This window comes from Aythya ferina (genome assembly GCF_964211825.1).
Source record: "Aythya ferina genome assembly, chromosome: 3".
Lineage (NCBI taxonomy): Eukaryota > Metazoa > Chordata > Aves > Anseriformes > Anatidae > Aythya > Aythya ferina.
In genome coordinates this window covers 25,722,551-25,747,554 of record NC_140298.1, presented here as the reverse complement: position 1 = coordinate 25,747,554, position 25,004 = coordinate 25,722,551, and the positions used below count along the sequence as shown (strand labels likewise).

Below are 25,004 nucleotides of genomic sequence, written 5' to 3'. Positions count from 1 at the left end.
TATCCTTACCTACCAGATTTTATGGGCACATGCCATTCATAATTTTAAATCCCACTTTTTATACGCAAACATATTATGTCCTATGGTGTTGTAAATAGCTCTGTTGATTACTATGCAATTTGAAAGAGCTTTTGCAACCACCACACGCTTGTTCAGATGCATAGACACAAGTGAAAGAGAGAGATGGATCTTTTATGATGTATCCACAAGCTTTGTACTTGTCTACGCTGTTCACTACTTCATAACGTGATCTTTATCAAAACGAGCTACTGAAAATTAGCATCTTCTTGAGTCTTTGTACTGGTTTTCACTGGGATAGAGCTGATTTTCCTTGTAATGACCAATATGGTGCTATATTCTAGGTTTGTGACCAAAACAGTGTTGGCAACACACCTATGTTTTAGCTATTGCTGTACAGCACTTACAGGGCACCACGGCCTTCTCTGTTTCTCATGCTGCCCTGCCAGAAAGTTGGCTGGGGTGCCCAAGAAGTTGGGAAGGACACAGCCAGGACAGCTGACCCTATATGACTAAACAAATTTTCCACAGTGTATGACATCAAGCTCAGTAATAAAAGTCGGGGTAATGAGGAAGGGGAGACATCCTGAATTATGGTGTTTGCAGTTGCAAGCAACCGTTCTATGTGATAAAGCTCTGCTTTCGTGGCAGTGGTTGAACATCTGCCTTCTGATGGGAAGCAGCAAATGAATTCTTTATTTGCTTTGCTTGCACACCATTTTTGCTTTACCTGTTAAATTGCCTTCATCTCAACCCACAAGTTTTCTCACTTTTATCCTTCATATTCTCTTCCCCATCCCACTTGGTACAAGCGAGCAAGCAGCTGACTAGGTCTTAGCTGCCTACTAAGGGGTTAACACACCCCTTGTAAACAAAGTGACAGAAAGCAGTCAAGTGTTAATGCCACTACAGGATGCAACTTCTTGGGGAATGCCATTTGTAATTCTAGTGTTTAGTATTAAAAATAAAACTGGTAGAGAAACTGGTAGCAGGATGGGCAGAAAATGATTTGTACCTCTTTTTCCTTTAAAATGTAAGGGGGAACTGAATATACATGCTGTGTCACAACTTGCATTGCCTGAATGTGGTACATAATGTTTGCATATGAGCCAGTCCAACATTATTTTGGAAAGGGTGCATTAGGTTCATATTTCATTGTACGGTATTATGGGAAATTCTGTTTTAGATTTTTTTTTCCAACTTGCTATTAAGTCTTTTTGTTGTTTTTTTTTTTGAATACTATGAAAAATATAAAGTTGAGACAGGACAGCAAGATTGAACAAAAAACATCTGCTCAAACAGACACAAGTTTATTCAAATTGTTACACTATTTCATAGAATCATAGAATCATAGAATATCCTGAGTTGGAAGGGACCCTTAAGGATCATCAAGTCCAACTCTTGACACCGCACAGGTCTACCCAAAAGTTCAGACCATGTGCCTAAGCGCACAGTCCAATCTCTTCTTAAATTCAGACAGGCTCGGTGCAGTGACCACTTCCCTGGGCTGTGAAGAACCCCCTCCTGACGTCCAGCCTAAATTTCCCCTGCCTCAGCTTAACCCCATTCCCGCGGGTCCTGTCACTAGTGTTAATGGAGAAAAGGTCTCCTGCCTCTCGACACCCCCTTACGAGGAAGTTGTAGACTGTGATGAGGTCTCCCCTCAGCCTCCTCTTCTCCAGGCTGAACAGGCCCAGTGACCTCAGCCGTTCCTCGTACGTCTTCCCCTCCAGGCCTTTCACCATCTTCGTAGCCCTCCTCTGGACACTTTCCAACAGTTTCTAACACAGTGCTACTGAAGTCTGAAGTTTAATGAAGCTTTATCAATTTATGTATTATTCAATGTATATATAAAATAAATAAAAATTAAAGACACAGTAAAATCAACAACTAAACTGACCTGGTTTGTGTCCTGATAACCAGTCATTATGGAAACCTTTTCTCCTAGCTTGCTGTAGAGACAAGTATCTTCTTTCCTGTATGAACATTAAGGTTACTTTTCTAAAACGACTTATCTTTCAGACAAACTGTAACTATCATAGTGATTATACAGTTTTATTCAAAGATGTCTTCAGGTCAATTCTGACAAAAAATGTATTTTCAGTTCCACCAACTCCCAGCTGAATTCACTGCAAACCTCACTGATCTCATCTTGGTTTACTGGTTCCCTATGCAAAAATGGTCTTAAACTTGCATGGACCAAGTGTTTCTGTTTCTTTACAAGACAACCTCAGAAGCATCAGACATGCTTCTACTAACAGCTTACTACTGTTAATTTGTGCCATCAACTTCTGCATTTCATTCCTTCCTTCTCTTCACTCTCCTAAAATTGCAGCCCCAGCTCTCTACTTTGACATTGCTCAGATCCCTAACCAAAAAAACACAAACACAATAGGAAAATTTGGTAGTGAGAAATACTCAGAATACAGCATGGCATCACCAAAAGCAACCAGTGCTACTTCAGTTACCTTAGTGTATTTTCCTGTTTTAAGCTACTACCCTAGGAGCGCACCAGTCTCCTTTAGACTGGTTAAACTGATGTGACTGCCAGCCCCAAGGAGATGTCCTAGATACCACTGACTGTCCATTGAGGACAATACAGAATTTGCCAACTGTATGTTAGAGCCATGAAGAATTTTCCCTTACAGGTCAGAAATTTTTTTTCATAATCAACACAAGTATACCTCAAGGTCTTCATAAAGAGTTGAAACTCAGAGTTAGTAATAATACAAGTACTAGCCACTCCAAACAAGAAGCTAAATTAATTATATTTGTACCTTGAGAGACTCATAGTGTTCTTGTCTAATTTCTTCATATTCCTCTAATATTTCTTCAAAGAAATCATCCTTTACACTTTCATCTAAGAGCTGAGAGCACTGAAAAAAAGAAACGAGAATGCACTAAGTACATATTGTAAGATATTATAGTAATGACACAGTGAGAATTTCAGACTAAGCTATCTGTCTTTAATAATCTAGTTTCCATTAACCTTACACAATTAAACTTGACAATACTAAATTGTCTTACCACTGAACTGCAAACTAGATTCAAAATATATTTAAGAGTATGATGATTAGCAAGAATAATGTCCTCCTACACAGTTAGCACTAGCAGAGCCCAGCATGAGGATACTCCAAGATCCTAGAGGCTGAAGTCAGAGAAATAACACAGCTCACCCTACTTCTTTCCAGCATGTGTTTTCCCCACTAAGACTACTCATTTGTTTAACAGAAAGCATCTATTCCAAAAAACACCAGTCAGCCATTTCATAGTACTGTTTTCCTGTTGCCATATCACTAACTGCAGCAATATACCCAAAACAGAGAGAACAGCAGATCACATCTAACTACACCACTCCTCATTTTAAAACATCTCAGAACTACAGTCAAGGACTCAGAGTGAATCATTCCACCATCACTAGAGAAATTGGCATGTAAATAAAGGTATCCAATGACAATAAGTGGATTAAGTTTGATGAGATAACCCGGCAGCAGCAAAAAATTTGCTGAAGTGACAGTAGTTTAGAAATTGGTCTCTGCAGTGCCTCTCCAGTTTTCTGCCATAATATCGAATCTTAAGAGGAAAGGATGAGAGGCGCAACAGAAAAGTAGGAAATTAGAACTTACAACCACAACACTCTTGGATGCATCCAGGACATGAATTACAGGTGCACTATATCGGGGGGCAATTTTAACAGCTGTGTGTGTTCTTAAATGAAAAAGAAAGAGATTGAGCATTTCACAACTGAATCAAAAACAAACAAAAAAATACAAAATGCCCAGTGAAAAAAATCCTGACTTAATGCATAATCCAGATCTTCAAAACAAGAAAGCATCCATCTGCTATGCAGGGATGATTAAGCACAGATTTTTAATAATAGGTACACAAACTCTTTACTTCAGAGTATCAGAATGCTTCATAAGTAATGTGCCAACTTACATTGTCTCACCAGCTGACAAAGTCATTAACTAGTTAGTCTGAATATCAAAAATTTCAAAGAGAATATTCCAAACTAGGCTAACAAAAACTGTAATTATATATATATATATTTATATATATAATCTTTTTTGCTTAGCTTTTCCTCTCCCACACCCTACCTTTTCGATCCGTGAATTAACGTTAATGTAACGCAGTGATGATTGCTTAAATTTCCATGATACTGTACTTCAGAACCCGAGGCTCTGTCTACTCACCTGAAGAAGGAATTCTGCCAGGTGTCAATAAATAGAATAAATTTGCAACTTCTAGGTCAGCCAATTCATTTGCATAAAAAACTCCCAATTAATTTAACATATACTCATATTCCAATCCTACGCATTGAAATACTCAGGATCACTTTTGTATAATAGTACTTAGCTGTTCAAATTAAAGTTAGCAGTCCTGAACTGAGGCCTAAGTGCCTTTTTTTCCTTCAGGTGGTGTCAGATGTTTAAAACACTTGAACATCAAAGTTACTGATGACTACGCAACAGCCATGTAACCAACTGTCCTGGATTACCTTAATTTGTTGGTGCATTTCTGATCTTTATTAAAAAAAAGATACTGTATCTTCAACTTTGATAGGAGCAGACAAAAGAAACGGCATAGTCCTACAGTGGTACTGTATCCTTTTTTTTTTTCTTTTAGTCTATTACCATAATAATACCATTACCATTATTTGTCAGCATCTGAATTTAACAGTATAGTAATAACAGAAACATAATTATAGTAAGATAAGATGAAACTTCACTGTGTAGATTCTATATTCAGAATCCAGTCTCTCTTTCAAAATAATCTAATTTTCCACCTTTTCAAGTATGTATGGTCTACTCATTATAAATGTCTTCCCATTTCAGAGAATAAATGCAGTTGTTTCTTCCTTATCAAGCTCTAACATACACAACCTTTCAGAATGCACACAAAGTTAAACTTAAAACTGTGCAAGTAAAATTAAATATATATTACCAGTGCAATCTTCCATAAAGAATCCTTTTACTTGATGTGTTTTGTAGAAGTTGTGTGCATCTGGGCATATGCACAAGTACACATTTATGCAGAGTTCAAATGAATAAAATTATTTCTGAATACAAGGTATGTATATATATAATAAAATTATTCCCATATTCAAAACAAAATTTCTGCTGCCAGCTACATTTATCTCTACAAATAAATTTTACAAAATTGTTTAATAATGTTAATTTGACAATAATTCTTAATCTGCAATGCCCTACAGACACGAAAATTATAAGAAGAAAGGGCTCCCCTACGCCCTTCACTTAGAATAAAGTCCCAAACATTCACTCTCAAGTAAACACATACCAGTATATGTGTTGAGGGAAAAGGAGGGAAAAGGAAGAAAGAAATGGTCATAGGTTTCTCTCCCTAGTTAGCACTATTTTCATACACATTCCCCATCTTCCCAATTGATATATCTTACTTAGAAGTAGTTGCTCCTCCAATCAGCAAAGGAATCTTTATTGCCAATCTCTCCATTTCCTTGGCGACAAAAATCATTTCATCCAAAGAAGGGGTGATGAGACCAGACAGGCCAATTATATCTATTGCAAATTTACAAACATATACACAAAATGTTTAGTAAATCCATTCTAGCATTACATACAAATTACTACAGGAAGCATTTAATTTCTACCTTCACGCATCAGACAAAAAAAAATAATGAAATAGAAAGCATGGTAATCTCTAATCTAGAAGCCAGGTTTCACTTAATTAGAAAGTAAAAGCCTTCTAAGAACGAAGGTTGATTCTGAATCCTCAGTTTAAGACATTTCTCAAACAGTCTTCACAGCTGCTGGACACCTACTGCTCTAGTTTCACAATAAATATACAATGCTTCTGATTAGCAAACTTTAAACCTCAGAAGATCAGCACAGAAATTATAACATTTGCTCTTTGAAACAGCAAATGCTTTCAAACTTCACCACCTCTGATCCATACAAATATTTTCCAAAACGCAATAGACTGTTTCACAGAAACTATAGCTTGGTTCAGAAAGAAAGTTCATTTTTTATTAGAACAATACATTTTGTTTTTCACACTCCTTGCTTTAGCAGGCTGAATGCCAAGTTCTTCTACTGATTTAAAATCCAACACAAAGTTAGTTAACCTTTCCAAGTTTCCATTTATCCATCTGTAAAACAAGTACTAAAATATCTCTCCTGGAGTTGTCCTTTTAATGCAGGTTTTCAGTTCCTTGGGCTAAGTTTCACAGAAATGCTAAATACTAAATACTTGCTTCTGTTAACACAAAAATTTTCATTTACTTGAAGGTAGTCTGACCAAACCACTGACAGCATAGAAATGCAATGAGTAGCCAAAAAAAAAAAAAAAAAAAAAAGCAAGTGGGGTTTAAAATTAAATAAGCCAGGAGTACTAATGAAATCTCTCTATACCTGCTTTGTTCTCAACAGCAGCTCTCAATATCTTATCACATGGAGTCATGACTCCTAAATCAATAACTCTGTGAAAAGAAGTGAGATGACACAAGATTCTTTAAAAAAGTAGTCAAATAGTTCTATTAAAGGGCAAACATATTGCTCTTACAATAAATGGCTAACCTAATATTGAAATTAAAATTGAGATTGTGTTTCTCTCAAGACCTCAACTGGGAATTGCAATATAAGAAACACCTGTGGGTCTGGAAAAAATTTCAATACAGAGTTCCAGATGACACAGTTGATAAGAAAATTCAAGTGCAAGAGGGTGGTTTTGGTTTTGAGTAATTTTTTTTCATTTGAAGTCATTCAGGCAATACTAAAAGGTTTTGTGGATATCATACCTTATGTCAGGAACATAAACTGATTCACATCAAGTTTCTTACTAAAGCCTGTATTTTATGAAATGAGACACTGCACTTCCCTTGCTAGTGCTCTATTCCTATTAGCCCTAGCCATTGTTAAGGTTGATTGGGTTTGTTTTTGTTTTTTTCCAAGTGAGCCATGCCAGCCTTCTGGCTTCATTCAGTCTCACTCATGACCATGGCGACAGAAAGCACCATGGCTTCAGTTCACTATATTTAAAAAAAATAAAAGCTCAAGAAAGCAGATGAATGTACTACATATACACAACACTGGTACTGGCTTCAGCCATTTGTGTTTTAAAACAAGAGACAATTTGGCTCTTTTTTAAAGAACAAGTTACAGACAAGTCAAAAACAAAACAAAATGAATGAGTGATAAGACAGTTCCAAAGCATTCAGTTCTGCACAACATTTGACAGACACTTGACACAAGACTCATGGAAACGACCATTCATTCCAACACTGCTGTCAACCCTGCATTACGTATATTAGGACTTGAAAGCACTGACTTGTCTTGAAGTCCCAACTTTTGAAACACAGAATTAGGATTAGAATCTCATCTCTTAATTACAAAAACATACCACCATGAGTTTAAAACCTTGTAGTTAACAAACAGCTTGAAAAACATACTAAGAGGTTCATCAGAATGTTACAAGACTTGCTTTTTCCCAACACACCGCAAAGCACACAGGCAGTCTTGCTTAATACAGTTATCCTGTGTGTTTTTCTCCAGGTATTAATCTTCTATGTTTAAGACATTAAACTTATATTTAACTAATATTACGTGCAAAAACTTATGCTCTGACCTATATTTCAGTTCAATTGTTTTCATCTCAGATGCCAGTTTATTAGGGCATTACAAAAAGATGTTATATTCCCTCTTGCCTCCACATTAGTAATAGGTGGTATGATCCGCATTTCCTACTACAACTAGGGTAACAGGCCAGTTCCCAGTAAATGCCCACCTCTATTATCACCACAGCTGCAGCCAGCCTAGTATATGAGTAAGTTAGCCTTAATACGGTTATGTTCCCAGCTACCTAGTTTTAGTCTCTTTACCTGAAGTTGTTGCAGCCCAGAACAACTCCCACAATGTTCTTGCCGATATCATGTACATCGCCTTTCACAGTTGCTAGTACTATTGTACCATTGTAAGGATCCTGAAAGTTGAGCAAATAGCACACAAGTTAAATTACTCAGAAGCCTCAGCATTCCCTCGGGATCAGCAGAGGTAATATATCCAATATTAAAAGCTATCTTAAAAGATGCAGGTAATAAAAATTCACACAAGAAATACTCATGCAATTCAAGCGCACGCTATTCAAATACATTTAAAAAAAACAACAAAACCATGAAAAAAACACATCTGAATAGCACTCTGTGTAGTGCAATAACTGAACTCCTCTATTCCTCACCAATAAACAGTTTAAATATTTAGAACAATAGGGTAATGAAGGTTCAGGATCACATGCCTGGTCATGCATCAAATGTAATCTTCCAATGCAACACTGAGAGGAATGACAGGAATTAGGAAAAGCAAAAGAGATTAATTTTTTATGCAACAAAAATAGCAAGGAACACATTTCAATGTGCTCATCAGGCTATTTCAGACTGCCCAAGCTGAACAAACAAGCTGGAAAAACAATCTTGAAGAAAGGAAGGTGCACCACCACAGATTGATCCTAGGTCAGACAGCATTCAGCCCTGACAAAGAGGCCCTGCCAGCAGCACAAAGGCCAATCTTCTCTACAGCAATTCTCCAGCAGGACAAGACCCTTCGTGATAGGCTTTTAGTGGTGTCGTTAGTGTTGCCATTTGGAGCAGCTCCATTTTATCACAATACCACATTTGAGTTGGTCCGGGATGAGACCCAAGTAACAGACTACCTGAGTTGCACAGAATTTAATTCAAGTGGAAACCTGAGCACTTTGGGTTTTCAAACTACCACTTTTCCAGTCAGTATCTCATCTCCTTGGCAGGCAGATGGCAGAACTGGGGAAGAAGACCCTTCTACAAAGCATGTTATATTCATTGACACTATCAGGTAGCTCTCTACTTCATGACTCTACATTGCCTTCTGTAATTGCCATTTTCTGGGGGAAAAAATACCTTTACATATTACCAAGAGTGGTATCAGCATTTCCCATGGTCCTAATACATTTGTTAGGACCCTGGAAATTCTCACCAATGCTGCTGTTTACTAAACATTATTTACTATCCTCTGCCCAGTGTTCCTGTTTTACAAAAGACCACGAAACCGAGAAAGCAAAAGGGATGCAAGTCAGCCATCCCTGTGCAATGAAAAATGTTACATCTCAAAATAAATTTCTAGAATGTAAGAGAAAACTAGAGACATTAATGAAGGGCTGAAAGATGAAAAAAAAAAGTTGCCCCCAATAACAACTGATAATTTAACTATCAATTTATACATAAGCAAAAAAAAAAAAAAAGGGGGGGAGGGAGAGGATTTATACAGAAGAGGGAAAATGCGTGCTGAGCAGCAAACAACATGGGCCAGAGCACACAGTATTTTAAATAAACCATATTTAGGGCACACTGTGATTTCAATTGTCTCAAGCAAGGAGGTCCTCAAGTTCTGGGCACACATCCAAAGGGTTTCTTTTTTTGATCTTGATAGAGATCCACAGCCACAGCTATTTATCCTCAAATGTAACTATCAACACTTTGCATTTCCTGGCAGTCTTGCACTAAAACTGTCTTGGAGGTTACAGTAGTCTGGGTAACATCAGACAGATCAGCTACCAGAGTCTGCAGATCATTTTCCTCTGAGTCCACATCTAAATTTGGGGATAAATACAGCTGATTCTTCTCTCTCGCCAGTTTTCTCTGCAGTGACAAAAACATTCACAGAGGAAGACCAAACTCTTCCTCAACACAAGGTGGAGAAAGCAGAGGACGGAGGCCCTACTTTTTTCCCTCCTGCCCTCTTCAGTCTCACACAATACCTCACCATCATCTCTTGCTATAGTTTTGAGGACCTCTCAGATTCCACTTCCCATTTTTTAGCCAGAGGACTAAGTACCACAGTAGGTCCTAATCCCCTGCCCATGGAGGCAATAGGGTAATGATTTTCACTGACTTCAAATATCCCCAGAACAAGCCAGAAGGTGCCAAGTACCAGCATTGTCATCTGCATTAAAATAAAGAACAGCACGAGCAGGAGAGAGATGACGCATAGAAAAGTGACTCATGACAACAGAGAACAGATCTGCTTGATGTATTAGAGAGAAGACACCATCTTTACATCCAGAAAAGAGACTAGGCATTCTCCTTCCATTGAAAATAGTCAGGATTGATTATCAGGTCATTTTTCTTTCTAAAATGCTAGTTGTATTCATTACATTCATGTTTGACAAGCATTCAGCAGATCCACAGCAAATGGGAAGATATACTGTAAAATGATTTCAACAGAGGAATTAGGAACCATTCAAAAATCCACAGAAAGAAAGCCAAAGAAAACACATAAATATCCCCTATTCTCTAGACTCTGACTTTTTTTTTTTTTTTTTTTTGTGCTAAATACCGGATTATGATAAAAGGTATTGCCTCTGAGAACTCATGAAGACAATGTAATGTTCCACAGGACTAGAGAGGAGTTACTGCACATTAAGCATAAATCTCATAGTCTGACAAAGTCAAGAGTGGAAGAAAAATATTTAACAACCAAAACTGAACCTATCACATAAATACAGTAAAGCAGAGATTAGTATTTGAAGAATGGATTTTGTTCATTTCTTCTGAACTCATTTCTACCGCATACAATCTTGTTAGTACAGAAAAACAAGGGATGTCCTGTATCTTTGTGTTCCAATGCTCCTATCACATACTCCATTAATCAGATTTGGAAGAAATTACTTCAAGTATATGTACAGGTAGATGATGAAACTTTTCTCACAGAGGAATCGCCACCAGTCGGCTGTCAAAAAGTAAACACCATGAAGGAATCTGAATCTGAAAATCATTTGGTATTTTCAACAGCAACCTAAAATTAAAAAAATGTTATGCATTGGATAATATAAGGATGATATTAAGGGAGGGGAGAGACTATGTGGAAGAATAGAAGGATAGTAGCATTCAAGATCAACTTGACAAATTGAATAAGCATTCGAAAAGCAGTAGGAATTCAGTAATAGGGCTGCCAAGCACAGCATATAGGAAAGAAAAAAAGAAAGAAAATGTAAAATGGGGAATACTTGATAAAACAATGTAAATACAAGACTTATTACAGGGCAAAAATTATCTTACAAGTCAATACAGAAACCAAAAGGCCCAGTGCTGCAGAATGTCAGATACTTGGGCACTAGTAAGGCCTCAGCTAGAAACAGGGCTGGCTGGATGCCCTCCTGAAGCTTCTCCATGTAGTAAGTCACTGAAAAAAGCTCTTAAATTTCAGAGGTAATATACTGTTATGCTTCAATACCATTACATTTTCTTCCTACCACAATCTGACTTAAGTATCTTTTCACTGAAATTTAAGCCCCATTTACTCTTGATAGAATGCAGAAAACTTTACCACTTTATTTTCTGCAGGTATGTCTAGAATATGAAAACTATATGGTAAGTCTGAAGGCAAACAAATACAACCAAACTCCCACACTTTCATTGCAGATTACATTGTCTACACTTCTGATCATTCTTAATGCTCTTTTCCAAGACCCTTTCATTAGTTCATGCATTTTCCTTGAGTACGACTTTCAAGATGGAATGCTGCTGACCCTTGTCCTATCAATGGGCTGAGTGCTGGATGGAGCGGAGAAATCGCTGTGTATTACACACATTTATAAGTTCTAGGTTGTTATTTTATGGTGGTTTTTTTTGTTTGTTTTGTTTCCCAGTCATAAGACACTGAAGATTTATATGCTATTCATAACAACTACAACCCTCTCTGGGAAGCTACTACCTACTCAGTTATGAACAGTCTTTTATTTGTGTCATTTGTATATTTCTGTTTCTATGTTATTTCTTGCATATCTCCTGTACTGTAGTACAAGTGATATTCAGAAACTGGGGGAAAAAAATCATGTATGAAAAGACGACTATATTCAGATCCTGTTTTTCGTAAAACATTTGTCACCAACCACTTGGTCACAGCTACACATACAATGAGAATACTATTCTATCATAACAAAAGGTCTTGCAACATATCTATTAAAAAAAAGAATTTGGTTTGTTTAGCTGGGAGAATGTTCAGGGGAAAGAGCTGGAAAAAGAGAAACACACTAAAAGGCTCTGAACATTCAAAAGTGAGTTCTAGAGTTTACCAAGGGCAAATGGCATCAGTTGGCATAATTTGCTACAATCCATGTTAAAAATGTTATAAATAAATAATACTACAATTATATGTCTACAAAAGCACAAAAAGTTAAGTAACACCAGAATCAAGGGCCTACAAAAGCTTTTAGCATCATGAAACTTCTGACAACAGGTTAGGCACACACTAAGCAAAGTTTCACAAAATGCGCATTTCGTACATTTCAGACCAACTACAATGTTAAGCCCAAATTGGCAGTTTCCATATGACTGGATCAACTTTTCAGCATAAAAGCTGAATAAATACCATTAGCAAAAAATAATTTCAATTTTTGTCACGGCATGCTACAAAAGAGTTACTGCATAAAGGACTGTCTTGCCTCTTGTTCTGTGCTGCCCTGTTCAGCTCTCTTTTCCTCTCTTTCTTTTTCCATATAGGGAATAAGGTGGCCAACTGCTTTCTTCATAACTCGAGCAGATTTTATCACCTGCACAGATAAATGGAGGAGGAAAGAAACAGCAATAAAGATCAGATATAGGAATAATCTAAAGTTCCTCATAGCTTTCTTTTAAACCCATTCAAACAATCAACAAAACTTCATTTGTAAACCCAGATCCCAGCTTTACGGGGCATTCTTTAGCAACAGACTGCTGGCCCTATTGGGCTAATGGCCTACATATGACACTTGCTTTCACAATGCAGTCCTTTGGATCACTCACAACTGAATGAAAAGCTACTAACAGGCCCAGACTTAGAAGGTACTACCCAGAGCAGCCTGATGGTAATCAAGTGAGTTTAGATTTTTTTTTTCTTCGTTTGCTCTTTTCATGCATCTAGATTTAAAACTACATTTCAAATAAAGCAAAAACACTGAGAGAGAAAGGAAAGAAATATATAAAACTATATAAAGAAATTCAAGTTCCAAAGTACAGAAGAAATGAGGCCACTTCCTAGCACTGTCAGAATTTTCACAATTCGAGAGCTGTATCTGAAAACGACAGACAACATAGAATGCTTTGGCTACATTTTGCAATGTTAGTTTTTGCCAAATCAGAAAGTACATCACGTCATGTTGTCTTTACCTGAGGCAGAAACATCTTCCCAGCACCAAAAAGATCACCAACAATTTTCATGCCATTCATCAAAGGTCCTTCAATTATATTTAGAGGCCTAGGATATTTTTCCTGATTTAATCTCGCTTCTTCTGTATCTGCAGTGACATACTTCTCAATGCCCTGGGGGGGGGGGAGGAAAGTAAAAGCTTTCATCTTTCTAAAAATACAACTTATATTCTTATATTTAGTTGTCTTCATGCTGAAAAAAAAATCACAATCAATATACACACAGATAACTTTAGATATTACTACTCTAAGAATACCTCTAATCTGTATTTAAAATAGGTTTTCTTGAGAAACAAAAAACCATAGTTTTAAGGAACAAAGTTATTTAAATCAATAGTCCCCAGTATAAGTGGGTCTGTTTGTTTTTCAACTATGTCATAACAGAATTATGCATTTACACAAGGACAGCTCCCTCAGCACTAATGTTACCCAGTGCAATACCATTAAAAAACAAAATACAACACCAAAAAAAAAAAACACCATACAGTACCCTGGAAAGTAAAAACAACATGAACAACATGTTCCACCAACACTACGAGAAAAAAATACTAAGGGTCAAAGACTTCATTCAGCTTATGAAGCTTAAAGGAAAATCACCACAACTCTGTTAATATATTTAATTAATGTATTTAATTAGTAAAGTGTTCATTATTAATATATTTTTAAAAAAGAATAGCAGCAGAGGAATTTTTAAGCCAAGGGTGTCTATTATAGTTTAAGAGCTGGAATTATACACCTGTTTGGGCAGGACAATTTTCTGCACAGATTCACCTTTATGAGAGCATATTCCAGCCTCTCCTCCACGGAGCTTTTCCGCCATTCATCAGTATGTATCACTTTCCTTCCTCCTTGGGCATGATTCTGAAAAGAAAAAGATAACCATAGGAGCTTGCCAACACAATTACAACTATGGGCTTTAGTTTCAGAAAAATTAAGGTAATTAAGTACTGATTCACAAAATAATTTGAGATTATTCTAAAGGTTTTTGAGTGTTGTTTTTTTTTATATATATACATGCAAATCACATTGCAAACACATGTGATGTACTGCAGACACTTAGTAGGTCTATATCACAGAGAGTACTTATTTCAGTGAAGACATAAACAAGAAAAAAAGAGGGAGAAGTTCTAATAATTTTCACACTTAAAAATGATGAAATGACTAATCCTCAGGGTTTTACTTCTGGGAACATAATTTAAATTGATTTCTGGCCCACACACTACACTCGATTTTAAAATTCTAATTAATTTGGCACTAATTCAGTTACTGCTGGAGTAGGTTATATTATTCCTTATCACAGATGTTTTCAGTCAGAAGGCCTATGGAACTACTGTTTGTCTTGCACACAGACAGGCTCAAACCCTCTTACATACTCTCTTTGCCGCATACTCCCCATCTCCCTTCTCCTTTGCTATGAATGCAAAGGCCAAAAGGCCTTCACAATGCAAGAAAGCTCACAAGCACCCACCCCAGGAAGGCTCATGGAAAAGTACACTATCCATTACTTGAACCACCACACTTCAGACAAGTCATTTATTTTTGTCCCTCAGTTATACCATGTAATCTAATGCCTTTCATTCCCAATGAACCTCCTATACTTTTGAGTACTCACCTGTACCTTTTAAAGATAAAGCTATGAGGAAAAAAGTCATGGAAACTAGATCTCACTCATTAGAACAGAAATCTGAACAAGTCTTCAATTATACGAACGTTAGCTAACTTCACAGCTTCTCATTACCATGCCTAATTCCACTTGTAGGTCTCGCTTGTAAAAAGACAATGAAAGAAGGAATGTGTTGACCACAGAGATGGTAGAGTCTATATCTTCAGGTGCAATAAAAAGCCAACTGAACACATCCCTGAGCAACCTGCTCTTTCTGACTCTGCTCTGAGCAGGGGCATTGAACTAAAGGATCTCCAGAAGCCCCTTCCCACTTCAGCCCTTCTGTGAAAAGGTATGAAGTACTCCTGAACCTCTGGACACAGTCTTCAGGAAGGGAACCATTCCAAACCGAAAAGAACCCATGGAACTATAAGGCAGTCAGTTCAGGGACCAGACCACAGTGGCAAACACTATATGCAGACCATTAAAAACAAGATGATTATATTGCATGCCGAGGATGAAAAAAAGCCAAAAAAAAAAAAAAAAAAAAAAAGGCTTTAGAAGTACAACTACCACTGCCATAAATGGGATGATGTTCGAGATTAAAAGACATATTCCATAGAGTGTGTATCTGCAAACTTCAGACAAAAATTCATCTCCTAAATTCACAAAGATTAAGTTCTTCACTCTCCCAAAATACCTAGCATTCAAGCGACTGGCAAGGTACATTACTATCACCTGAAGGAACAAGGAGGGCACTTTAATAGAGGTGCAATACTTGAAATGGGACTGCACATTGTATATTCCTTGTGCAGAATAAAATAAAAACAACTTACAAACTTACTGAATAATGAGTGCACTTTTGTACTAAAAACTACTTTCTTTTGTAAAGAAAGCCTTTAGGCAAAAGAACTTAGAGCCATTCCGTTTCACTAAATCAGAGAAAAATCTGAATAAATATTTTGAAATATGCCTCCTTATGGAATAATACGCCTCATTAGCTGTAAGTGACCACCTATTTGGCCACTCACATTTCTCCAGAGCTGAGATGAAACCTAGTCAGGATGCTTACTTTCAGTGAAACCCTGAAAGTTGCAGGTTTTGCTAGGATTTTAACTTTTAATAGAGCTTTTGAAAGTGTTCTGAATCAAGAGTCTCTTTTGAAAAGATTCCAATATTTGCAACATTAACAATGGCTACCCGAACTTCTAGACCTACGAGTCTATTCACATCTCAAATTTCATGCTCCACTTAGATTCACATTCTGCTTTCTGTGAAAACACTGCTTAAGCATTCCTTTTCTCTTGTAGTTCTTCTTCATGTAACTCTGTCTACTGTAATGGTAAAACTCTTCTACAGACAAGATCTCTCACAGGTGAATTATGAGCACCATACAAAATAGCCTAAGCACAAGGGATAGGGAGAGTCTTCTTGCACTGGTTTTCAACATGCTGCCCTTGTTCCTAAATATCAGGCACCACCATAGTACAAATTACAAACCAGAAATACAGAAATAGTACTACTACAAAATACAAAACAAGTGGATATTGCACACTTAAACCTAAGAATCCATCTCACACTCAAGAGATTTTTGCTGCAGGTTCAGTTCAGAACAGGATTTAGCCAGTCATCTTATGGTTGATAACCTGGAAACCTTCAGGTGTGTAACCTGTGTCTTTTGCCACCACCACCGCAACAGGATTTCAAAAACATTTGACAGCAGATCCCCACTTTGACTTGAAATATGTAAACTGGAAGCCAGGAACTTCACCTTTTATATATACTCCAAGCAAGCCATCACCACGAGAGAGAGGGATCTACTCTTTGCCTCCCACAGCGCAATTGCCTATTATGCTTCATCTCCAAGATTTGGTTTGGTTGTTTGGGTTGGCCTATTCTCATTTTGTTTCTTTTACTTTTATTAAGAGAACCCCTATGCAACTTCTCCTGAAGCATCAGAACTATGTTGCAGGATCTTCTGGGGCAGCTGCAAAACTGGACGGGTTCAATCCATTAGAGATCACATTTTATTCTGTATTAATAACTAACCACTTGTAGTATTATTAGTAACTTCCAACACCCACCTTTAGATTGACATACGTGCATTTCATAGGCTGTTCCTCCCTATCATCAACAGGGAGGTGTTAAAGCCCAGGTGCTAAGCTAACAACTCTCCAAGTTTTAAAATTTGAAGTTACCTGAGCATAATGTAAAAGTTTCTCTGTCGCATCAGGATCTTTGTTCCAGATTAAATTCTCACATAGCTGTAGCAACTCCTTGTGGATATCATCATATACTGGCAGATTCCCAGCATTCACAATTCCCATGTCCATGCCATACTGGAAAAAACAAAACACAAAGACAACCACTATACAGGATCCCCTGAACAGGAATGTCAGATATGGCACTCCATTGGCCAAGCACAAACATACAAAGGCCAAACATGTATTATACCTTAATTGCATGGTAAAGGAACACTCCGTGCATTGCTTCACGAATGGCATCCATTCCTCGAAAGGAGAAAGACAGATTGGAAAGACCTCCACTTATCTTAGCTCCTGGCAGTGTTTCCTGTGAGTGTTGCACACAAATTTTAGAAAAGGGCTTTCCAAAAAGAAAACTTAAGCAAAGCATTCAGCCCTGAGCAGTGATGAATTGGCTATACACCCCTTCTCTCCTTCTTATTCCACATCCTTCTAATTATTTAAAATCATGAAAAACAATTCAAAATTCTGTAGAAAAAGCTACAAATACGAGAAACGATGCATCCTAGATGTATGTAAACAACTAGTATGGGTCCCATGGTCATTGGTGCTGTTCTAAACGTATAGGTCCTCCCCTCGCAGGATTCCAGATGTTCCCCCTGCAGATTCATTGTGGGCCTTCCATCTCCCAAACATGCCCCTCCTCTGGATACAGGAGCAACCTACCTGCCTGCTCCCATGACTCAGGAGCAGGCAACAGCTGAGCTGCTAACCTCAAGAGTGCATATTTCCATCCTAAAGTCCTGTGGTGATAAGATATCCAGTGCAGATGTTCAAGCCCCAGACTGCTACTAACAGAGCATCTCCAGATCAACTAAGTCGCCTTGTGAAATGCAACAGTAACGCTTACTTAGCTGTGTTCAGGTGTCTTCACAGAATCACAGAATCACAGAATTTCTAGGTTGGAAGAGACCTCAAGATCATCGAGTCCAACCTCTGACCTAACGCTAACAGTCCCCACTAAACCATATCCCTAAGCTCTACATCTAAACGTCTTTTGAAGACTTCCAGGGATGGTGACTCCACCACTTCCCTGGGCAGCCTGTTCCAATGCCTCACAACCCTTTCAGTGAAGAAGTTCTTCCTAACATCCAACCTAAACCTCCCCTGGCGCAACTTTAGCCCATTCCCCCTCGTCCTGTCACCAGGCACGTGGGAGAACAGACCAACCCCCACCTCTCTACAGCCTCCCTTGAAGTACCTATAGAGAGCGATAAGGTCGCCCCTGAGCCTCCTCTTCTCCAGGCTGAACAAGCCCAGCTCCCTCAGCCGCTCCTCGTAGGACTTGTTCTCCAGATACAGTGCCCCTCCTCCCCCCTCAACTGAAAATAAGGTAAAATATTCTTCGTTGCTGTCTTCATTGCTGTTCCTCCTTACAAGTATTTTAGTTAAATAAAAGGTCAGGTTATAGCACAAACCCAACCACAGTAACTGAAATTACGTTAATTTAAAAGGACAGCTTTCACAAGCCTTCGAAGAGGTCCTTTTGGCCATAACACTGAATGTGACTGTAACCTCATTTAATTGATATAGTATATTTACATCAGAGTTAGCAGGTTGAAAAATATTTATACAACTACTCAAAGCTCTACTGGAAACACAGCAATACTGGGAAATGTCTGCACTTCAGAGGAAAAGTCCCCTTGATAATTTAAAAGGCCTATTATTTTACTGCAATGCTTTGTTGGTGGTGGTAGTCTTTGTTTGCTTTCCTTTTAAATAATCCCAATAAAATTCTTGGAGTTAAAGTAAACTTACAACTCACTTTTATGACTTTAGTAGCATTGATAAAATTAATAGCATACAGGTTATGTTCTTCCATTCCAGTCCCTATGGTCAAAATATTAGGGTCGAATATTATATCATTTGGATTGAAGCACACTTTTTCCACAAGTAGGTGATAAGCTCTGGAACAGATTGCAATCTTGGTTTCTGTTTCTGTTGCCTGGTAAAGAAAAAGAATTCTGAAGTGTAAGTTACACAAAAAATAAAGCCCCCAGAAATTATGTACAATTCCACCAAATCAAAACTGAGGAATCCCAGTCTGAACATCATGAATGATGAAAAAGATCATATGCAATAATTTTGTATTAAAAACACCACTTCCACCACACATGTATTTGGAGTTTTGATTCAACTCTAAAAATACTTTTGTTCCTCAACATCCCACCATCCTATGCAAAGTTTTAATATGCATTTTTTGAAAGAACTAAATGAATTCACAGAAGTTCCACTTACATGCAAAACTGTTTCTGGACTAAAAAAATATCTTTTATCAAGGAGGAAATAGTTCAACACGTCCAAATAGCAAGAGAGACACTCTTGTGCTAGCAGAGCTATACTTGGAGCAGAACTTGAATTCCTCAAACATGAGAGCAGTACAAGGAATGATTACATATCAGGGTCAAAACTATTGCTAAGACTATATATAGACCTCTTTAAATCACCTGTGCCAATGAAACAAAGCATTACACTCTAGAAGAAAATGATCTCCTTTAACAAATGCTCACCTGACCCACTTCATCAAAAGCCATGACAACCACAGCTGCTCCGTACAACTTAATTTTCCTTGCTTTCTCCAGAAAGTCTTCTTCACCTTCCTTCAGACTGATGCTGTTTACAATGCATTTTCCTTGGCAACACTTCAAACCTGCCTCAATCACTGAAAAATTTGAGGAATCAATGCATAATGGCACCTGTAAAGAACAGAGAAGTGAGCAGAGGGATACACACAAGTTATGAGTTAAGCATTCCACATGTTGCTTGCCCATTTGGACATAAAAATGCAAACAACATTTAGCATTATTTATGAATAAAAAGCCTTTCAGATGTTTTTTCTGTAGATTCACTTTGCTTTAAACTCAAAACCCAGAGCAAATTTAACTCAAAAGTTCCTATGGCAATTCCATTACCTATCATAGAGACCTCTGTTTCTCCCCATACTATCTTGGATTTCTGGATGAGATGCTCACTTTCAGAGAGTGCACTCTGCAGAACCATCTTTTAAAGACAGCCTATATCAACAGTAATTCTAAGTTTTGTCTTAATACGGTTATGCACTGCCAATATACAGATATGGCTCATAACTGCTGCAAAAGGAACCTATATTCAGTTTTTCTAACCAATGAAAAAGAATAACAAAATTAGCTGAAATCAGGTACAGACTGTTAAAATCTCTGTTCCCTCCAACAGCCTTCTCTACTACAATACCTTTTCCCCATTAGGTAACATCTACATTTGCTTGTTAAGCATCTGAACTGGTTACTAAATAAATCAGTTTCAAAACTTCTGAAAGGCAGTTTCCAACTCAATAAGGTGTTCCTTTTTGTGCTTTGGAAGGACTCAGTCACAACCTTTGCAATATCAGGTTCTGAAGAGATCAAGTTACAAAATCTGGTCATTGCGGCAGGACCATCCAGCATCCCATCATCCATATTGATGTCAAGAATCTGGGCCCCCATCTCAACTTGCATTTTGGCTACACTCAGGGCTTCCTAAAGAAGAGATTCAAAACAAACAAAAAAATCAGTCAGCAGAAAACAGCCTAGTCATTCTCACATAACATTTTACCTCTCCAAAATAACTGTGCAGCCCTACAAAGCATCAAAATAAACATTTGAAAGTTCATAGGACAGTCCTTAAAAGCATATAGAAATGGTTCGTGATGTATGGCAATGTACAAAAGTTGTTAGTACAGCACAACTGATAATTACTTTATTCACAAAAATATGACACCATAGATCTAGCATGACACTGATTTTTGACAGCTGGTCATACACATAAATAAAAGAGCTAAGATTTGCACAGTAACAAGGACTTGTGATTGCCATCATTACAGGAAAACAGTTTCTGTGATGGTATGAAATAAGGGTCTGGCGTCACAAGCTATGTGCTTTTATAACACAGAGTACTTTATTTCTGGAAATTGTTTGGTATTTTTTCCAGCTGCAGAATAATCATCAAGTACTAAGAAACTAAAGCTCTCCCTCCAGACCAAGTAATTATTTAACACCCATATCTGCTAACTTTCTCTTTTTTGTCCCTCTGTCAACTGACAAAAAAAAAAAAAAAAGGTTTTAGTTGCTCATGGTTGCAAACAACCTGCCTCGCCTTTAAAGCTTTTTTTTATTTGAGAAGTCAATATAGGTCTTGTCTCATGACCTGCAAGTGCGGGTCCTCACAAAAGAGTCAGACTTCCTAACAAATAAAGGCTTTAATTTTGACTGCATCAACAGCAGAGTATGCTTTAGGACATAATCTCAAGTAACTGAGAATCTCCTCCTAGATACAGCACAGATTAGGACAATTTCTAAACCACTATACATTGTGTAACTTAATTTAAAATAAAAAGTCATGTTTCCTGTAACACCTATCAAAAAAGCCCTTGTGAAACTATTATTACACATTTGTTAGGAGCTGTGAGAAAATAAGCTCTCTTTTTCTTACTCTTGTAGAATAATGCTTTTTGCTAGCAAAACTACTAACACAATGAAATGGAGCAATGAAAAAATAGCACTATCTGTTAAGATTATTGTTAGAAAGCATACTTCATAGTTGCCTGCCATGATGAGTTTAGCAAACTTCCTTGATCCTGCAACATTACAGCGTTCACCGATATTAACAAAGTTGGTATATGGCCCAATCCTGAATGGCTCCAGACCTTAAAAAGATTTTTTGAACATTTTTGTAAAAACAGAAAACAGAATAAAGCACCTTTAAAGTTGTGAAATAGAAGTCTCTATTACTTTATTACTCTACTTTAAGAATAGTGATTCTTCAGCACACCCGGTCGCTTGAGTAACTAGCAATGAGATGCAATGAAACAATTTCCAACACACGCCAAATGTTTTTATGCTTCCTTGGTAAGGGTCAATGATTGACCCAACTGGCAAAACATAACTACTAAATTTGTCCAATTAAAATGACACAAAGCTACAGTTCTCTACACATCTATGTGCAAGCACATACAAACCTTCTTCTCAATTTCCAACTATGTTATCTCATCACTACCACCACCAGAGAAAGAGCCCACTGACCTGACTGACAAACAAGGCATACCTGAGTTCTGAGAAACCAGCCAAGCAGGACCCTCAGGCAGCAGGCAACTCAGAGGCAAACGAACCTTATAGTAGAACAGAGTGGGCTACAGTATGAAATTATGAGTCAACCATGATTTAAGTAGTTTATGCTAAACTGACTTGAAAAAGAAATACCAGCCAAAAAAGAAGGAACTGCTTTACTTGCAGACTTAAAGGAAGGCCTGACTTAATAACATACAGATCCAGACTTAGCTAAAGCAAAAGATGTTCTAGATCTAGATGTGTTTCTGGAACACTATACCAGTACAACTGTATCCACATCCAAGGTAACACAGGGCAGCTGTCTCACAGCAGATGAACAAACATCTCTTCCCAGCTCTGCCATCAATTGCAGTGAAATCACCTGATCCCTGTGCTTAACTCTCTCCCAGCGCAAAGTAAGGATAAAGATACTCAACCACTACAAAGTATTTGAGATTTGTTGAGTAAAATATGCTAGTTCTGTTATATTACACAAGATGTAAAAAAAGCGTTCCACTAATCCTTCAGCCAAATAAGATTTTGATAAACTTACACATTAATAAGTTTGCTGGATTCAGGTAGAACCAGAAACTCATAATACCATTCTGATCAGCAGAAAAGAGTAAATAAATTTATAAAAGAAGGTTGCGTGAGGTATAAAGCTCAACCTGTTACACTCTGTTTTACCTGATAGCAGCATATATCCTTCAGAGAGAGAAGGTGGAACACGAGGTTTACATGATCTCACAGCTTCAGCAATCTTCCTGTGTTACAGAAAGAGCAAAGTAAAGAGGAAAGTTTTTGATCAAAATTAAATTACTCCGAACAAGATTCAAACGTAACATAGTAGACATATACCTACATAACCAATTTAGCCCCATAGCAGACAAGACTAGTTAGCACTTTGCGTGGCCAAAACCAAAAACATATTCCTAGAAGACTGTAGCTATTTGCAGGAACATACACGAATGAAGACTTATCAAATAGAGAATGCAAGATATTATGTAAATGGGATACTCGATGGATATGAGTACCAGTCCTCAACCACACTGACTTACCATATTCCTAATTACCAAGCTGTGCAATTGCTGTTTGCAGCAAAAGAAAAAAACAAAGAGCAAGCATTGTTCTTTGCTGAGATGCTCTTCTCAGATGCTGGAATGACTCACAATGTTCGTGAGCTATTATCTTTCTCTTTGCTCCACTCACGAGTGACACATACTGTCCTCTCTACACGCTCACATACCACCTCTCCCCAGTTTGTATCACAATGAAAATAAACCATAAGGGCCCCTTCTCTTTTAAGCCTAGGTAAAAAAGGAAATTTTTTCCACTGACCTACTTCTACTGAGAAAGTTGCAAAACACTCCTTCAGGCCAGGACTAACAACAGCTGTATAGTGTTCCCAGATCTCTTGCTTAGACATTCCCCGAATGCACCTCCATACTTCTCTTTCTTCTACCATCAAAGGAAACTTTAAGTTTTACCTTGTTGCTAAGATTGCCAGAAAAGGGAAAAATGCAAAGCGTAAGGAAGCAGAGATGGCAAGTCTACCCTATCCAATGGTAAATAGGGAGGAATACTTCTGAAACAAACAATTTTGACAATAAAACAGCATAGGCGTAATACTTGTTTGAACCAAGCCTCTACTTCAAGATACACACAACTGTGAAAGCCAGGTTATTTCTACTCCATATGTTGCTGCTATTTTTGTTCAAGTGATCCATCTTTTCAGAAAACTTTAAGATAAACCATGGAATATCGCTCCACAGAAGCAGCATGTAATTTCCTTCCCAGTGCACTCTAAGTTTTAGCTCATTAGGTACCTGATATGTGCTGGTGTAGTACCACAACAACCTCCAACTACGTTGACCAAACCATCCAGTGCAAAACTCTGTAAAAGGGAGGGAAATAAAGTATTTCATTTTTTTAATAAAGCCACCTGAAATATATATTCTCTGTATGGTTAACAATTCAGGGCATCACAAGAAGAATAGTTTAAGAAGCAAGTACTATTTCTTCTCTTTAGGATTTGTTTTGAGATGTGGATACTTACCTAAGGCCGATCGGCAATTCCAATACCTTATTTCGGGAAACTACATTTGAAACTGGCCTATTTTATACTAAAGCCCTAGATGAAAACCTGGATGAGTATCAAAGACCAGTCATACTGTAGTATAAAAGGGAATTAGCATCCAGCAGACACTGTGTTCTTGCTAATACAATACAACACCAGCCACACAGTTCTGTCTTGTACAGATCAAGTAGCACTTGGAAGAACACCTTGCACTGGAACACCACCAGCTTCAGCCATTCTACACAAACAACTCTAAAATCCCAGGGTCATAAAAACTGCTCAATTGTTTTATTTTTTTTGAACTATTTCCAAACAGGAAAATAACAATGTAAGAGTGTAAATGAGTAATATCCACAGATCAAGCTATAGGAAAGCTACCTAAGTGTAGGACACCAAAGTAATTAAGGTTTTCAGAGTTTCTTAAGTAGCTTTTCCTAACGTGGTATCTCAAAAGCAAATTCAGCAAAATGTCTAAAAACAATCCAAATGACATGTAGAGCCACCTCAGCAAAAGAAACACAGTACTGTAACACATACAAGCAACGAGTTCCTGTATATGTCACGTGACACATTCGCAAGAAATATTTCGTACCTTTATGTGCTTGGCAGTCACTTCTGGAGTTTCATCATAACCACCAAAAGTATTAGGAAGACCTTGAAAAATAATTTTCCTTGTATTATGATTTGTTAAAGCCCACAAGAATAGTTAAATTACATGAAAGTCAAAAAGTAGCTACATTTGGAAGAGGACTACAATGCCTCATCACCTTTGCAATCATTACTCAATACATTA

The 25,004-nt window shown here is 37.5% G+C and overlaps 1 protein-coding gene across 10 annotated transcripts in view; it reads right to left on the bottom strand.

Annotated features, from left to right (window-relative positions):
* The window catches only part of MTR (5-methyltetrahydrofolate-homocysteine methyltransferase), a 52,809-nt gene that overhangs the window by 7,818 nt on the left and 19,987 nt on the right, over nucleotides 1–25,004 (bottom strand). For 5 of the 10 annotated variants that reach the window (XM_084513266.1, XM_084513265.1, XM_084513267.1 and 2 more), the window contains 18 exons: nucleotides 24,804–24,865; nucleotides 23,961–24,028; nucleotides 22,822–22,898; nucleotides 21,622–21,734; nucleotides 20,428–20,568; nucleotides 19,585–19,770; nucleotides 18,840–19,019; nucleotides 17,265–17,381; nucleotides 17,009–17,149; nucleotides 13,979–14,068; nucleotides 13,169–13,321; nucleotides 12,466–12,573; nucleotides 7,874–7,974; nucleotides 6,408–6,475; nucleotides 5,435–5,555; nucleotides 3,645–3,726; nucleotides 2,796–2,894; nucleotides 1,919–1,994 (listed from right to left, as the gene is read on the bottom strand). In XM_084513266.1, the coding sequence (XP_084369392.1) occupies nucleotides 1,919–1,994; nucleotides 2,796–2,894; nucleotides 3,645–3,726; nucleotides 5,435–5,555; nucleotides 6,408–6,475; nucleotides 7,874–7,974; nucleotides 12,466–12,573; nucleotides 13,169–13,321; nucleotides 13,979–14,068; nucleotides 17,009–17,149; nucleotides 17,265–17,381; nucleotides 18,840–19,019; nucleotides 19,585–19,770; nucleotides 20,428–20,568; nucleotides 21,622–21,734; nucleotides 22,822–22,898; nucleotides 23,961–24,028; nucleotides 24,804–24,865 (1,983 nt within the window). Of the gene's footprint in view, nucleotides 1–1,918; nucleotides 1,995–2,795; nucleotides 2,895–3,644; nucleotides 3,727–5,434; nucleotides 5,556–6,407; nucleotides 6,476–7,873; nucleotides 7,975–12,465; nucleotides 12,574–13,168; nucleotides 13,322–13,943; nucleotides 14,069–17,008; nucleotides 17,150–17,264; nucleotides 17,382–18,839; nucleotides 19,020–19,584; nucleotides 19,771–20,427; nucleotides 20,569–21,621; nucleotides 21,735–22,821; nucleotides 22,899–23,472; nucleotides 23,604–23,960; nucleotides 24,029–24,803; nucleotides 24,866–25,004 lie in introns of those variants that run through there. The other 5 variants (XM_084513270.1, XR_014690936.1, XR_014690937.1 and 2 more) reach the window with 5 other exon arrangements.